Here is a 15,216-nt window from a genome sequence, read left to right as displayed (position 1 = left end):
TGAAGGAAGCATCTAGGATTTTTTTTTACGATACCATTCAAGTCTTACAAAAAATGTCGACAGATACAAGGATCTCTTCCGAGATCAAATTGGTCCAAAATGCAGGAACAGCTTACTTGGGGCGTCATTTTCAGGCAACATTTATTGGGACAAAATTCACTCCATTGAAAGGTTGCATGAGTTGGTCACAACCAAAAACCAGCAGCTGACTCTCTGCTTGGCTAACTACGTGCATACTCAAGCAAACGCAGGGGCGGGTGTGCAACCAGTGGCCGGTGCAACTTCGGACGTCTTCTGTGCAGAGCTGTACTTCTTTGTGACGAACCTAACATGTTTCATTTGTCAGTTAATGGTCATCAGCTAAATCATACTGCAGAAGCTATCTGCTGTTTAGTGTTTACACACTGATGATTAAAGCGACTAAACATCTTCGATGCAATATTTTTTTGGAAGGCTATCATAAAAGGACAGACCCAGTGCATAGAAGCTCCCACACAAGGTGGGGTCTGGGGAGGGATTATAGGAACCTAGTCTTACCCCTGCAAAGTGCAATGCAGAGAGGCTGGTTCGAACCCAGGACCTCTTGGCACAAGTGGGGAGGACTTCACCACTGCGCCAGGCCTGCCCTCGAAGGCTATCATAAAAGGAAGCTAACAATATTATACTGCCATTTGTGTTCTCTTGATAAAACAACAAACTTCACTTTAACACAGGCATGCAATTTACCGGATATCACAAGTGTAGTACATGATATTATCATAAGAACTGAGGTTTATAAACAATAGATACCTGAAGAAATCTCTCCATAGCAATTCAAACATTAACCAATTTGTCCCAGCATCGGATGTTCCGTCACCATCCTTGGATGGAATTGCTCTAGAAGAAAGAGAAAATTGCCAATTATGCAAAAAAGAAATAAGACCATAGCATAATGACGAGACAGAGTACGTTACTACTTTCTCCATATACTTCTGTTAGGGTTCACAGTAACACCACATACCTAATGGCATGCTTCTTCAACTCCTCATACATGAAACGTGGAGAGAGACAACCAGTAGCAAGCCATGGTGAAATTTTGCAGGAGAAATTAGCACCATATATGCTATTCTGAGTACTATCTTTCACAGCTTTATTCGGCTGCATACAACATTCTGCAGCAAATTTCTTCAGCCTTTCCAGGGCTTCTGCCTCACCACCAATGAGATTTGAACCAGCAGCAGATTTTGAGTCCTGAGTTAACAAGGTGAAACTTGAAGTTCAGAAAAACATAGCATTCAGGATGTCAGACATGTTGAACTGAATGTGTGTAGGGAATTGTTGATGACAGGAGCATAAGCACATCATTAATTTAAACATAAAAAGCCATTATGCTAGGTAAACAAACATTACAGAATGATATGGACTATAGCTCAAATAAATTGATCCTATCCTATAGTTGTTGTCACTAACACAAAACTAAGCATCTGGTGTCAGGCTGTCAGCACCAATGTCGCAGTCCACATTTTACACATACACTCAAGAGGAGCTCGGGTTATAGGTGTAAGGCGTCCTTAAATTAGTGGGACAACAGAGAAGCATATCATGGTTGTACAAAAGCAAAAGACAAAACCATATTTGTTTTTCATGTGGTACAATCTTGTTACATTTTTTTTATGAATTTATAACAAAAAGAAAAGAAAAATGGCCGTGTTCTCATTTTGTCGCCTTGCTCTGAAATGTTACAACATGCTCGATCAAACAAGAAGCAAAGCATGCAAACCCTAGCACTAACTTCATTAATATGGCCAATAGGCAGCAATTATGTCGTGCGAACCTAAATGCACGAACGAGCAACCTTTCAACTCAATTCCCATTCCTGACCGTCAAAGATCCGTTGACCGAACCTACTAACAAAATCGCCTAAGAATATAATCTTTTACAACAATTCACTAGCTAAATTGTCAACATTATCAAGCATGCTACAGTTGGCTACACCATCCACTTCTATTTTGCATAATTCAGCGCGAGGATTATCGAACTCATAAACTTTCACCACACAAGTGTGAGCATTGACTTATATCTTGGCTAGAAGCTGAATGTAGTTAGAGAGTCAAATGTGTTTCGCAAGAATGAGTGTCTCTGAAAACTTTTACCTGTGCCATGGCCGGTGGTGCAGAGAGTCCAAGCTCACCAAGCGTGGGGATGTCACCAGGCTCCAGCACATTCTTCATAGGCACACACTTGACCTCTTCTGGCGCGTCCAGCACCTTCCTAACCTCCAACCCCTTGACGGCCTCCCTGAATCCGCCATAGTTGGATGGCATGTCATTGAGCCTGAAGGGCAGATCGTCCAAGTGGTACAGCGTGCTGCCCCAGAAGTACTTGACCTCGACGCCTTCCTTCTCTATGGCCTTGCTGACCTTCTCCTCCGCGCGGCACTCGTCCCGCGACACCTCCCCGTGCGCGTAGACGGCCTCTGCTCCGGCTGCACGCGCGAGCTCGGGGATCACCACCTCGGGCCTCCCAACCCGCACAACGAGGTCGCCGCCGCGCGCGCGGAGACTCCGGCGCAGGTCGGCGACGGAGTCCAACAGGAAGCTAGCGCGGTAGGGCCCGGTGCGGTCGAAACCCGAGGGCGACTTGCCGAAGTCGCGTGGGTCGAAGACAAAGACGGGGAGGAGGGAGGAGGACGCGCCGACGGCGGCGTGGAGAGGCTCGTGGTCGTGGAGGCGCAGGTCGGCGCGGAACCAGACGAGCGTGCGGCGGCGGCCGGCGGCGCCGGGGGCGCCGGAGGGGAAGGAGCGGGAGAGGCCGGGCGACGAGGCGGTGAGCGGGGAGAGGAGGGAGGCCGCGGCGGCGTTGATGCGGGTGGCGCGGCGCGGGGAGGAGGAGGCGGCGGAGGGGTGGAGGCAGGCGGCGAGGGTGGAGATTTGGGTGGGTAGGCGGACGGCGGAGGGGACGGAGGCGAGGGTGGCGGCGGGGGCGGTGGGCGTGCGGAGCGAGAGGGAGAGGGAGAAGGAGGCGAAGGGGAGGTTGGGGTCGTCCCGCGGGTGCGCGGCGGGGTCGGAGTCGGAGGCGGCGGCAGCCATGGATGGCGGTGGGGTGGCGGTTGTTGAGATGCGGGAGTGGGTTTGGTTCGGATGAGGCGCGAGGGGAGGAGGGAGGTGAGGTGAGGCGAGGCGAGGTGGGTCGGGGTAGGCGACGCGGGGAAGGTGGTGGAGAATTTCTTTTCTTTTCTTTTCGATCCCACCAACCATTTTCGTGTAATGGTTCACCCGATTTCGCCATTTTCTTCCACCACACCAACCCCCGTGTCCGTTGACACGTGAGGTTTTCCAGGAGAAGGTTCTCTCTGCAATTTTACTAATTCATTCATCATCTCGTCAAGATTTTTTTTTCTGCGAGATATCTCGTGAAGAAAATCAACTCCTACTGTACTCACCAACGCGGATTATCAAACGGGCACGCTCAAATGTGGTGCATACGCGACATCCGGTCGACCGCCGGTCATCCATCTACATTTCCAATAATTTCTTCCATTTCAAACACGAATTTCAGACAAAATTTAACCGAGTTCATATATTACATGCAAACTACTCCAAAGGAAACTAAACTAAACTAAACTAAATATAAAACAAAATAAAACCTCGTAGGCATAGCCTCCGAGGCCACTCGGGCCACCTTCGTCGTTGTCGTCCCGTTTGGCCACCGGTTGAAGCCCAGCTAGGCGCCACGACATTTGTCACCGACAGCGGCGAAGCACTCGCGCTGCAGCCGCCGCATATCTGTCGCCTCCTTGCGGGAGGCCCGCTGATTGTTGTAATCTGCGTTGGTATTTCCTCGAAGAGGAGAGGATGATGCAGCACGGCGGAGGTAAGTATTTTCCTCAGTTATGAAATCAAGATTATCAATCCAGTAGGAGAATCAAGCAACACTATATAAACAACACCTGCACACAAACAACAAATACTTGCAACCCAACGCGTAAGAGCGGTTGTCGATCCCTCAACGGTATTGAGATAGATTAAATAGTATAGGTTTTGCTAAATAGATCTAACAAAAATACGAAGTAAAACAAATAAAGAAAAATTGCAGCAAAGTATTTTTGATTTAATATATGATAGGAAATAGACCCGGGGGCATAGTTTTCATTAGAGGCTTCTCTCAAGAAAATAGCATACGGTGGGTAAACAAATTACTGTTGGGCAATTGATAGAAAATCGAATAATCATGACGATATCCAAGGCAATGATCATGTATATATGCATCACGTCCCAGATTAGTAGACCGACTCCTGCCTGAATCTACTACTATTACTTCACACATCGACTATTATCCAGCATGCATCTAGTGTATTAAGTTCATTGAAAAACGGAATAATGCAATAGGAAAGATGACATGATGTAGACAAGATAAACTCACGTATGAATCAACCCTATCTTGTTACCCTTAATACCAACGATACGTGTGTGTCACGTCTCTTTATGTCACTGAGATTGAGCACCGCAAGATCGAACCCATCACAAAGCACCTCTTCCCATGGCAAGATAAATCAATCTAGTTGGCCAAACCAAACCAATGAACCGGAGAAGAAATACGAGGCTATAACAATCATGCATAAAAGAGTTCAGCAAAGACTCAAATAATTTTCATGGATAGAACTGATCATAAACTCACAATCAATCGGATCCCAACAAAACAGGCGGCAAAAAAGAGTTACACCAAATAGATCTCCAAGAACACCGAGGAGAACATTGTATTGAAGATCAAAAAGAGAGAAGAATCCATCTAGTTACTAACTACGGACCCGCGGGTATGTGGTAAACTACTCACGCATCATCGAAGGGGCAACAAGGATGATGAAGAACCCATCCGTGATCGTTGCCCCCTCCGGCAGAGTGCCGGAAAAGGCCCCTAAATTGGATCTCGTGGTTCTGAAACTTGCGGTGGCGGAAAAAGTATTTCGTCGACTCCCTTAGGGTTTTTGGGATTTTAAAGTATTTATAAAGGCGGAGGTAGGTCAAGGGGGTGCCCGTGGGCCCTGTTGGAAATATGCCCTAGAGGCAATAATAAAATGGTTATTATTATATTTCCTTGTTCATGATAATTGTCTATTGTTCATGCTATAATTGTATTAACCTGAAACTGTAATACATGTGTGAATACATAGACCATAACATGTCCCTAGTGAGCCTCTAGTTGACTAGCTCGTTGATCAATAGATGGTTATGGTTTCCTGACCATGGACATTGGATGTCATTGATAACGGGATCACATCATTAGGAGAATGATGTGATGGACAAGACCCAATCCTAAGCATAGCACAAGATCGTGTAGTTCGTTTGCTAATGCTTTTCTAATGTCAAGTATCATTTCCTTAGACCATGAGATTGTGCAACTCCCGGATGCCGTAGGAATGCTTTGGGTGTGCCAAATGTCACAACGTAACTGGGTGGCTATAAAGGCACACTACGGGTATCTCCGAAAGTGTCTGTTGGGTTGGCACGAATCGAGGCTGGGATTTGTCACTCCGTATGACGAAGAGGTATCTCTGGGCCCACTCGGTAATGCATCATCATAATGAGCTCAATGTGACTAATGAGTTAGCCACGGGATCATGCGTTACGGAACGAGTAAAGAGACTTGCCGGTAACGAGATTGAACGAGGTATTGGGATACCTACGATCGAATCTCGGGCAAGTAACATACCGATAGACAAAGGGAATTGTATACGGGATTGATTGAATCCCCGACATCGTGGTTCATCCGATGAGATCATCGTGGAACATGTGGGAGCCAATATGGGTATCCAGATCCCGCCATTGGTTATTGGCCGGAGAGGTGTCTCGGTCATGTCTGCATGGTTCCCGAACCCGTAGGGTCTACACACTTAAGGTTTGGTGACGCTAGAGTTGTTATGGGAAATAGTATGTGGTTACCGAAGGTTGTTCGGAGTCCCGGATGAGATCCCGGACGTGACGAGGAACTCCAGAGTGGTCCGGAGGTGAAGATCGATATATTGGACGAAGGGTATTGGAGTCCGGAATTGTTCTGGGAGTACCGGGTGACGACCAGCGTGATCGAAAGGTGTTTCGGAGGCCCCGGCAAGCGTTGGAGGGCCTTATGGGCCAAGGGGAGGGGGCACACCAGCCCACTAAGGGGCTGTGCGCCCCTCCCAACCCCTCTCACGTAACGTGGAGAGGTGGGGCGCCTCCCCGAGGGCAGCCACCCCTCCCGGCTTGGGGGGCAAGTTTCCTAGGGGTGGGGGCGCCCAAACCCATCTAGGGTTTCCCCTGTGGTCGCCGCCCCTCCCCTAGGGAACCCTAGGGCGCCTCCTCCACCCCCTTCCCCCTATATATAGTGAGGGAGAGAGAGGGCAGCCGCACCCCTGGCCTGGCGCAGCCCTCTCCTCCTCCAACTCCTCCTCCTCCGTAGTGCTTAGCGAAACTCTGCCGGAGAACCACGAGCTCCATCGCCACCACGCCGTCGTGCTGCTGGAGTTCTCCCTCAACTTCTCCTCTCCCCTTGCTGGATCAAGAAGGAGGAGACGTCCCCGGGCTGTACGTGTGTTGAACGCGGAGGCGCCGTCCGTTCGGCGCTAGATCGGATCTTTCGCGATTTGAATCGCCGCGAGTACGACTCCATCAACCGCGTTCTTGTAACGCTTCCGCTTAGCGATCTTCAAGGGTATGAAGATGCACTCCCTCTCTCTCGTTGCTAGCATCTCCTAGATTGATCTTGGTGACGCATAGGAATTTTTTGAATTATTGCTACGTTCCCCAACAGTGGCATGATAAGCTAGGTCTATGCGTAGATTCTATGCACGAGTAGAACACAAAGTAGTTGTGGGCGATAATTTGTTCAATTTGCTTGCCGTTACTAGTCTTATCTTGATTCGGCGGCATTGTGGGATGAAGCGGCCCGGACCGACCTTACACGTACACTTACGTGAGACAGGTTCCACCGACTGACATGCACTTGATGCATAAGGTGGCTAGCGGGTGTCTGTCTCTCCCACTTTAGTTGGATCGGATTCGATGAAAAGGGTCCTTATGAAGGGTAAATAGCAATTGGCATATCACCGTTGTGGTTTTTGCGTAGGTAAGAAGCGTTCTTGCTAGAAACCCATAGCAGCCACGTAAAACATGCAACAACAATTAGAGGACGTCTAACTTGTTTTTGCAGGGTATGCTATGTGATGTGATATGGCCAAAAAGATGTGATGAATGATATATGTGATGTATGAGATTGATCATGTTCTTGTAATAGGAATCACGACTTGCATGTCGATGAGTATGACAACCGGCAAGAGCCATAGGAGTTGTCTTAATTTATTGTATGACCTGCGTGTCAATGAAAACGCCATGTAATTACTTTACTTTATTGCTAACCGTTAGCCATAGTAGTAGAAGTAATAGTTGGCGAGACAACTTCATGAAGACACGATGATGGAGATCATGGTGTCATGCCGGTGACGAAGGTGATCATGCCACGCCTCGAAGATGGGGATCAAAAGGCGCAAGATGATATTGGCCATATCATGCCACTTTATGATTTGCATGTGTTGTCTATCATGTTTACATCTTATTAGCTTAGAACGACGGTAGCATAAATAAGATGATCCCTCTCTAAGATTTCAAGAATGTGTTCCCCCTAACTGCGCACCTTGCGAAGGATCGTTGTTTCGAAGCACCACGTGATGATCGGGTGTGATAGGTTCTAACGTTCGCATACAACGGGTGTAAACCAGATTTACACATGCGAAACACTTAGGTTGACTTGACGAGCCTAGCATGTACAGACATGGCCTCGGAACACAAGAGACCGAAAGGTCGAACATGAGTCGTATAGCAGATACGATCAACATGAAGATGTTCACGATGATGACTAGTCCGTCTCACGTGATGATCGGACACGGCCTAGTTGACTCGGATCATGTATCACTTAGATGACTAGAGGGATGTCTATCTAAGTGGGAGTTCATTAAATAATTAGATGAACTTAATTATCATGAACATAGTCAAAAGGTCTTTGCAAATTATGTCGTAGCTTACGCTTTAGTTCTACTGTTTAAGATATGTTCCTAGAGAAAATTTAGTTGAAAGTTGATAGTAGCAATTATGCGGACTGGGTCCGTAAACTGAGGATTATCCTCATTGCTGCGCAGAAGGCTTATGTCCTTAATGCACCGCTCGGTGTGCTGAACCTCGAGCGTCGTCTGTGGATATTGCGAACATCTGACATACACGTTTTGATGACTATGTGATAGTTCAGTGCGTAATGCTAACGGTTTAGAATTGAGGCGCCGAAGACGTTTTTTGAAACATCGCAGAACATGTGAGATGTTCCAAAGACTGAAATTGGGATTTCAGACTAGTGCCCACGTCAAGAGGTATGAGACCTCTGACAAGTTTCTTGAGCCTGCAAACTAAGGGAGAAAAGCTCAATCGTTGAGCATGTGATCAGATTGTCTGAGTACTACAATCGCTTGAATCGAGTGAGAGTTAATCTTCCAGATGAGATAGTGATGGTTCTCCAAAGTCACTGCCACCAAGCTACTAGAGCTTTGTGATGAACTATAACATATCAGGGATAGATATGATGATCCTTGAGCTATTCGCGATGTTTGACACCGCGAAAGTAGAAATCAAGTAGGAGCATCAATTGTTGATGGTTAGTAAAACCACTAATTTCAAGAAGGGCAAGGGCAAGAAGGGATACTTCATGAAACGGCAAATCAGTTGCTGCTCTAGTGAAGAAACCCAAGGTTGAACCCAAACCCGAGACTAAGTGCTTCTGAAATGAGGGGAACGGTCACTGAAGCAGAACTACCCTAGATACTTCATAGATGAGAAGGCTGGCAAGGCCGACAGAAGTATATTGGATATACATTATATTAATGTGTACTTTACTAGTACTCCTAGTAGCACCAGGGTATTAGATACCGGTTCGGTTGCTAAGTGTTAGTAACTCGAAATAAAAGGCTACGGAATACGGAGACTAGCCAAAGGTGAGATGACGATATGTGTTGGAAGTGTTTCCAAGGTTGATGTGATCAAACATCGTACGCTCCCTCTATCATCGGGATTGGTGCTAAACCTAAATAATTGTTATTTGATGTTTTCGTTGAGCATAGACATGATTGGATTATGTTTATCGCAATACGGTTATTCATTTAAGGAGAATAATGGTTACTCTGTTTATTTGAATAATACCTTCAATGGTCTTGCACCTAAAATGAATGGTTTATTGAATCTCGACCGTAGTGATACACATGTTCATGCCAAAAGATATAAGATAGTAATGATAGTACCACCTACTTGTGGCACTGCCATTTGAGTCATATTGGTATAAAAACGCATGAAGAAGCTCCATATTGATGGATATTTGGACTCACTCGTTTTTGAAAAGTTTGAGACATGCGAACCATGTCTATTGGTATATACGCATGAAGAAACTCCATGTAGATGGATCGTTTGGACTCACTTGATTTTGAATCACTTGAGACATGCAAATCGTACCACATAGGCAAGATGACTGAAAGGCCTCGTTTTCAGTGAGATGGAACAAGAAAGCAACTTGTTGGAAGTAATACATTTTGATGTGTGCAGTCCAATGAGTGTTGAGGCACGCAGTGGATATCGTTATGTTCTTACTTCATAAATGATTTGAGTAGATGTTGAGTATATTTACTTGATGAAACACAATTCTGAATTATTGAAAGGTTCAAGTAATTTCAGAGTGAAGTAGAAGATCATCGTGACAAGAGGATAAAATGTCTATGATATGATCATAGAGATGAATATCTGAGTTACGAGTTTGGCACACAATTAAAACATTGTGGAAATTGTTTCACAACTAATACCGCCTGGAACACCATAGTGTGATGGTGTGTCCGCACATCATAACTGCACCCTATTGGATATTGTGCATACCATGATGTCTCTTATCGAATTACCACTATCGTTTACGGGTTAGGCATTAGAGACAACCGCATTCACTTTAAATAGGGCACCACGCAATTCCGTTGAGACGACACCGTATGAACTATGGTTTAGAGAAAGCTAAGTTGTCGTTTCTTAAAAGTTTGGGGCTGCGACGCTTATGTGAAAAAGTTTTAGGCTGATAAGCTCGAACCCAAAACGGATAAATGCATCTTCATAGAATACCCAAAACAGTTGGGTATAGCTCCTATTTCAGATCCGGAAGCAAAAGTGATCGTTTTCTAGAAACATGTCCTTTCTCGAGGAAAAGTTTCTCTCGAAAGAATTGAGTGGGAGGATGGTGGAGACTTGATGAGGTTATTGAACCGTCACTTCAACTAGTGTGCAGCAGGGCACAGGAAGTTGTTCCTATGGAGCCTACACCAATTGAAGTGGAAGTTGATGATAGTGATCATGAAACTTCAGATCAAGTCACTACCAAACCTCGTAGGTTGACAAGGATGCGTACTACGTCATAGTGGTACGGTAATCATGTCTTGGAAGTCATGTTGGTAGACAAAAATGAACCTACGAACTATGGAGAAGCGATGGTGGGCCCGGATTCCGACGAATGGCTCGAGGCCATAAAATCCGAGAGGATCCATGTATGAAAACAAAGTATAGACTTTGGAAGAACTACTTGATGGTCGTAAGGCTGTTGGGTACAGATGGATTTTAAAAGGGAAAACGGACAATGATGGTAAGTATCACCATTAAGAAAGCTCGACTTGTCGTTAAGATGTTTTCTGACAAGTTCAAGGAGTTGACTACGATGAGACTTTCTCACTCGTAGCGATGCTAAGAGTCTGTTGGAATTATATTAGCAGTTACTGCATCATTTATGAAATCTTGGAGATAGGATGTCAAAACATTGTTTCCTCGAAGATTTTCTTGAGGAAAGGTTGTATGTGATACAACCAGAAGTTTTTGTCAATCCTGAAAGATGCTAACAAGTATGCAAAGCTCCAGCGATCCTTCTAAGGACTGGAGTAAGCATCTCGGAGTTGGAATATGCGCTTTGATGAGATGATCAAAGATTTTGGGTTTATACAAAGTTTATGAGAAACTTGTATTTCCAAAGAAGTGAGTGGGAGCACTATAGAATTTCTGATGAGTATATGTTGTTGACATATTGTTGATCGGAAATGATGTAGAATTTCTGGAAAGCATATAGGGTTGTTTGAAAAGTGTTTTTCAATGGAAAACCTGTATTAAGCTACTTGAACATTGAGCATCAAGATCTATAAGGATAGATCAAGGCGCTTAATAGTACTTTCAAATGAATACATACCGTGACAAGATTTTGAAGGAGTTCAAAATAGATCGACAAAGAAGGAGTTCTTGGCTGTGTTATAAGGTGTGAGTATTGAGTAAGACTCAATACCTGACCATGGCAGAGAAGAGAGAAAGGACGAAGGTCGTCCCCTATGCTTTAGACGTAGCTCTACAGTATGCTATGATGTGTACCGCACCTGAAGTGTGCCTTGCCATGAGTCAGTCAAGGGGTACAAGAGTGATCCAGGAATGGATCATAGGATAGCGGTCAAGGTTATCCTTAGTAACTAGTGGACTAAGGAAATTTTCTCGATTATGGAGGTGGTAAAAGAGTTCGTCGTAAAGGGTTACGTCAATGCAAACTTTGACACCTATCCGGATGACTCTGAGTAGCAAACCAGATACGTATAGTGGAGCAACCATTTGGGATAGCTCCCAGTGGAGTGTGGAAGCAGCATCTATGATAGGACATAGAGATTTGCGAAGTACATACGGATCTGAATGTTGCAGAACCGTTGACTAAAACCTCTCTCACAAGCATAACATGATCAATCCCCAGAACTCATTGAGTCTTAATCACATGTGATGTGAACTATATTATTGACTCTAGTAAACTCTTTGGGTGTTAGTCACATGGCGATGTGAACTATGAGTGTTAATCACATGGCAATGTGAACTAGATTATTGACTCTAGTGCAAGTGGGAGACTGTTGGAAATATGCCCTAGAGGCAATAATAAAATGGTTATTATTATATTTCCTTGTTCATGATAATTGTCTATTGTTCATGCTATAATTGTATTAACCTGAAACCGTAATACATGTGTGAATACATAGACCACAACATGTCCCTAGTGAGCCTCTAGTTGACTAGCTCGTTGATCAATAGATGGTTATGGTTTCCTGACCATGGACATTGGATGTCATTGATAACGGGATCACATCATTAGGAGAATGATGTGATGGACAAGACCCAACCCTAAGCATAGCACAAGATCGTGTAGTTCGTTTGCTAAAGCTTTTCTAATGTCAAGTATCATTTCCTTAGACCATGAGATTGTGCAACTCCCGGATGCCGTAGGAATGCTTTGGGTGTGCCAAACGTCACAACGTAACTGGGTGGCTATAAAGGCACACTACGGGTATCTCCGAAAGTGTCTGTTGGGTTGGCACGAATCGAGACTGGGATTTGTCACTCCGTATGACGGAGAGGTATCTCTGGGCCCACTCGGTAATGCATCATCATAATGAGCTCAATGTGACTAATGAGTTATCCACGGGATCATGTGTTACGGAACGAGTAAAGAGACTTGCCGGTAAGGAGATTGAACAAGGTATTGGGATACCGACGATCGAATCTCGGGCAAGTAACATACCGATAGACAAAGGGAATTGTATACGGGATTGATTGAATCCCCGACATCGTGGTTCATCCGATGAGATCATCGTGGAACATGTGGGAGCCAATATGGGTATCCAGATCCCGCCATTGGTTATTGGCCGGAGAGGTGTCTCGGTCATGTCTGCATGGTTCCCGAACCCGTAGGGTCTACACACTTAAGGTTCGGTGACGCTAGAGTTGTTATGGGAAATAGTATGTGGTTACCGAAGGTTGTTCGGAGTCCCGGATGAGATCCCGGACGTGACGAGGAACTCCGGAGTGGTCCGGAGGTGAAGATCGATATATTGGACGAAGGGTATTGGAGTCCGGAATTATTCTGGGAGTACCGGGTGACGACCAGCGTGACCGAAAGGTGTTTCGGAGGCCCCGCCAAGCGTTGGGGGGCCTTATGGGCCAAGGGAAGGGGGCACACCAGCCCACTAAGGGGCTGTGCGCCCCTCCCAACCCCTCTCACGTAACGTGGACAGGTGGGGGCGCCTCCCCTAGGGCAGCCACCCCTCCCGGCTTGGGGGGCAAGTTTCCCAGGGGTGGGGGCGCCCAAACCCATCTAGGGTTTCCCCTGTGGCCGCCGCCCCTCCCCTAGGGAACCCTAGGGCGCCTCCTCCACCCCCTTCCCCTATACATAGTGAGGGAGAGAGAGGGCAGCCGCACCCCTGGCCTGGCGCAGCCCTCTCCTCCTCCAACTCCTCCTCCTCCTCCTCCGTAGTGCTTAGCGAAGCTCTGCCGGAGAACCACGAGCTCCATCGCCACCACGTCGTCGTGCTGCTGGAGTTCTCCCTCAACTTCTCCTCTCCCCTTGCTGGATCAAGAAGGAGGAGACGTCCCCGGGCTGTATGTGTGTTGAACGCGGAGGCGCCGTCCGTTCGACGCTAGATCGGATCTTCCGCGATTTGAATCGCCGCGAGTACGACTCCATCAACCACGTTCTTGTAACGCTTCCGCTTAGCGATCTTCAAGGGTATGAAGATGCACTCCCTCTCTCTCGTTGCTAGCATCTCCTAGATTGATCTTGGTGACATGTAGGAAAATTTTGAATTATTGCTACGTTCCCCCACAGGCCCCACTACCCACCAGGGCGCGCCTGAGGCCCCTGGCACGTCCTGGTGCCTAGTGGGCCCCATGAGTGTCCCCTCGTGCCCTCTAGAAGCTTCCTAGGTGTCTTCCTGCCATAAAAAAATCTCCACAAAGTTTCGTGGCATTTGGACTTCGTTTCGTATTGATATTTTGTAAAGTAAAAAAGCAAGCAAAAACAGCAACTGGCACTGGGCACTATGTCAATAGGTTAGTCCCAGAAAATGATATAAAGTTTTTTTTGACTGGACAAAATGATATAAAGTTGCTAGTAAATGTATAAAAAACATCCAAATTTGATAATATAACAACATGGAACAATAAAAAAATTATAGATACATTAGAGACGTATCACCTGCTCAGACTTGACGACGTCGAGGTAGAGGAGGTCCTTGCTGATCTAGGACCGGTCCAAGGCCCACGTCGCCGCGAGCACCTCGTCGGCGAGGACACATGCCACCACCACCTAGGTCTTGGCAAACTAGGCTGAGTGGCGCTGTCGGCTCAGCTCCGCCTCGATGAGGGCTTTCTAGCCCCTAGACGAAGAGGAGGTCGCGTCGTGTAACCCGCTGCCTTTGAGGTAGTACACGAGGAGGGTGTGCAGGTGTGGCGGCGACATGATGGGAAGGGCCGCTGCTTCTGCTTGACGGCGGCCAGGTGCCACTAGGTGTCGGGCTGGCGGCGCAGTGGGGGCGACTGCTCCTTCTTCACGCGACGTTCGATCTGGATGCCCCAGTTGTGGCGAGGATGGTTGCGGTTGCACCGGCTCATCGAGGAGGGACGTGACAAGCCCGACCACCAGCAAAAGCTGCTCCTCCTCCTTTGATGTCCGAGGCGACCGGGGCAGCGGCGCCTCCTCGCCCGATGACCTCGCCGCCACATCCCAATTGACGTCATCGTCGTCAGAGGCGGGCTCCTACATCACGATGAAGAAAGGCTTGACGTCATGTGCCAGCGAGGCACATTACTCGAAGCGGGATGCGCCGACGATTTGTCTTGCCGCAAGCCCGAGTTGCCTTTGCTACCAAATTCGTCATTGTGCCGACACGTTGGAGAGGTGCCCGCTTGAGGTACAACATCATTGGCTTCACAAGGCCTTCTCCAACGTCTTCTTCTTTCCCATGCGGGGAGGTGGTCGATAGCAGTGTGGTGGGCGGTTGATGACCTCGTCACCGCTGCCTCCCAATCGATGTCATCGGAGGTCGGAGGAGGGCTCCCACTTCATGATGGAGGAAGACGGGCACGACGTCATGCGCCGGCGAGGCACATTAGTCAGGATGGAATGTGGCGATGATGTGTCTCGCCACGAGCCCGAGCTACCTGGCGAGGTGGCAACACGCTGGAGGGGTACCCACATCATCGGATTCAAGCCTCCTTCAGCATCTTCTTCTTTCCCATGCAGGGAGACGATCTTCTTCTTTCCCATGCAGGGAGACGGTCAAAAGCGGTGTGGTGAGAACGTCTTTAGGAGGGGAGAGAAGTGCTTAAGCATAAGGTTTAGGGGGTA

The 15,216-nt window shown here is 47.1% G+C and overlaps 1 protein-coding gene across 1 annotated transcript; it reads right to left on the bottom strand.

Moving 5' to 3' along the window:
- On the bottom strand, positions 1-3,251 carry LOC109735334 (blue-light photoreceptor PHR2). Its single transcript, XM_020294545.3, has 4 exons — positions 2,133-3,251; positions 1,001-1,230; positions 790-876; positions 1-325 (listed from the first exon to the last, which is right to left on the bottom strand). Exons 1-4 carry the CDS (start codon positions 3,234-3,236, stop codon positions 238-240), a joined length of 1,509 nt encoding a protein of 502 aa, XP_020150134.2. The 5' UTR covers positions 3,237-3,251; the 3' UTR covers positions 1-237.
- Positions 3,252-15,216: the final 11,965 nt, after the last annotated feature.

The sequence above is a fragment of the Aegilops tauschii genome, chromosome 7, assembly GCF_002575655.3.
Source record: "Aegilops tauschii subsp. strangulata cultivar AL8/78 chromosome 7, Aet v6.0, whole genome shotgun sequence".
Lineage (NCBI taxonomy): Eukaryota > Viridiplantae > Streptophyta > Magnoliopsida > Poales > Poaceae > Aegilops > Aegilops tauschii.
The sequence above is the reverse complement of the archived record's forward strand: the minus strand, read 5'-3'. Positions and strand labels throughout refer to the sequence as shown.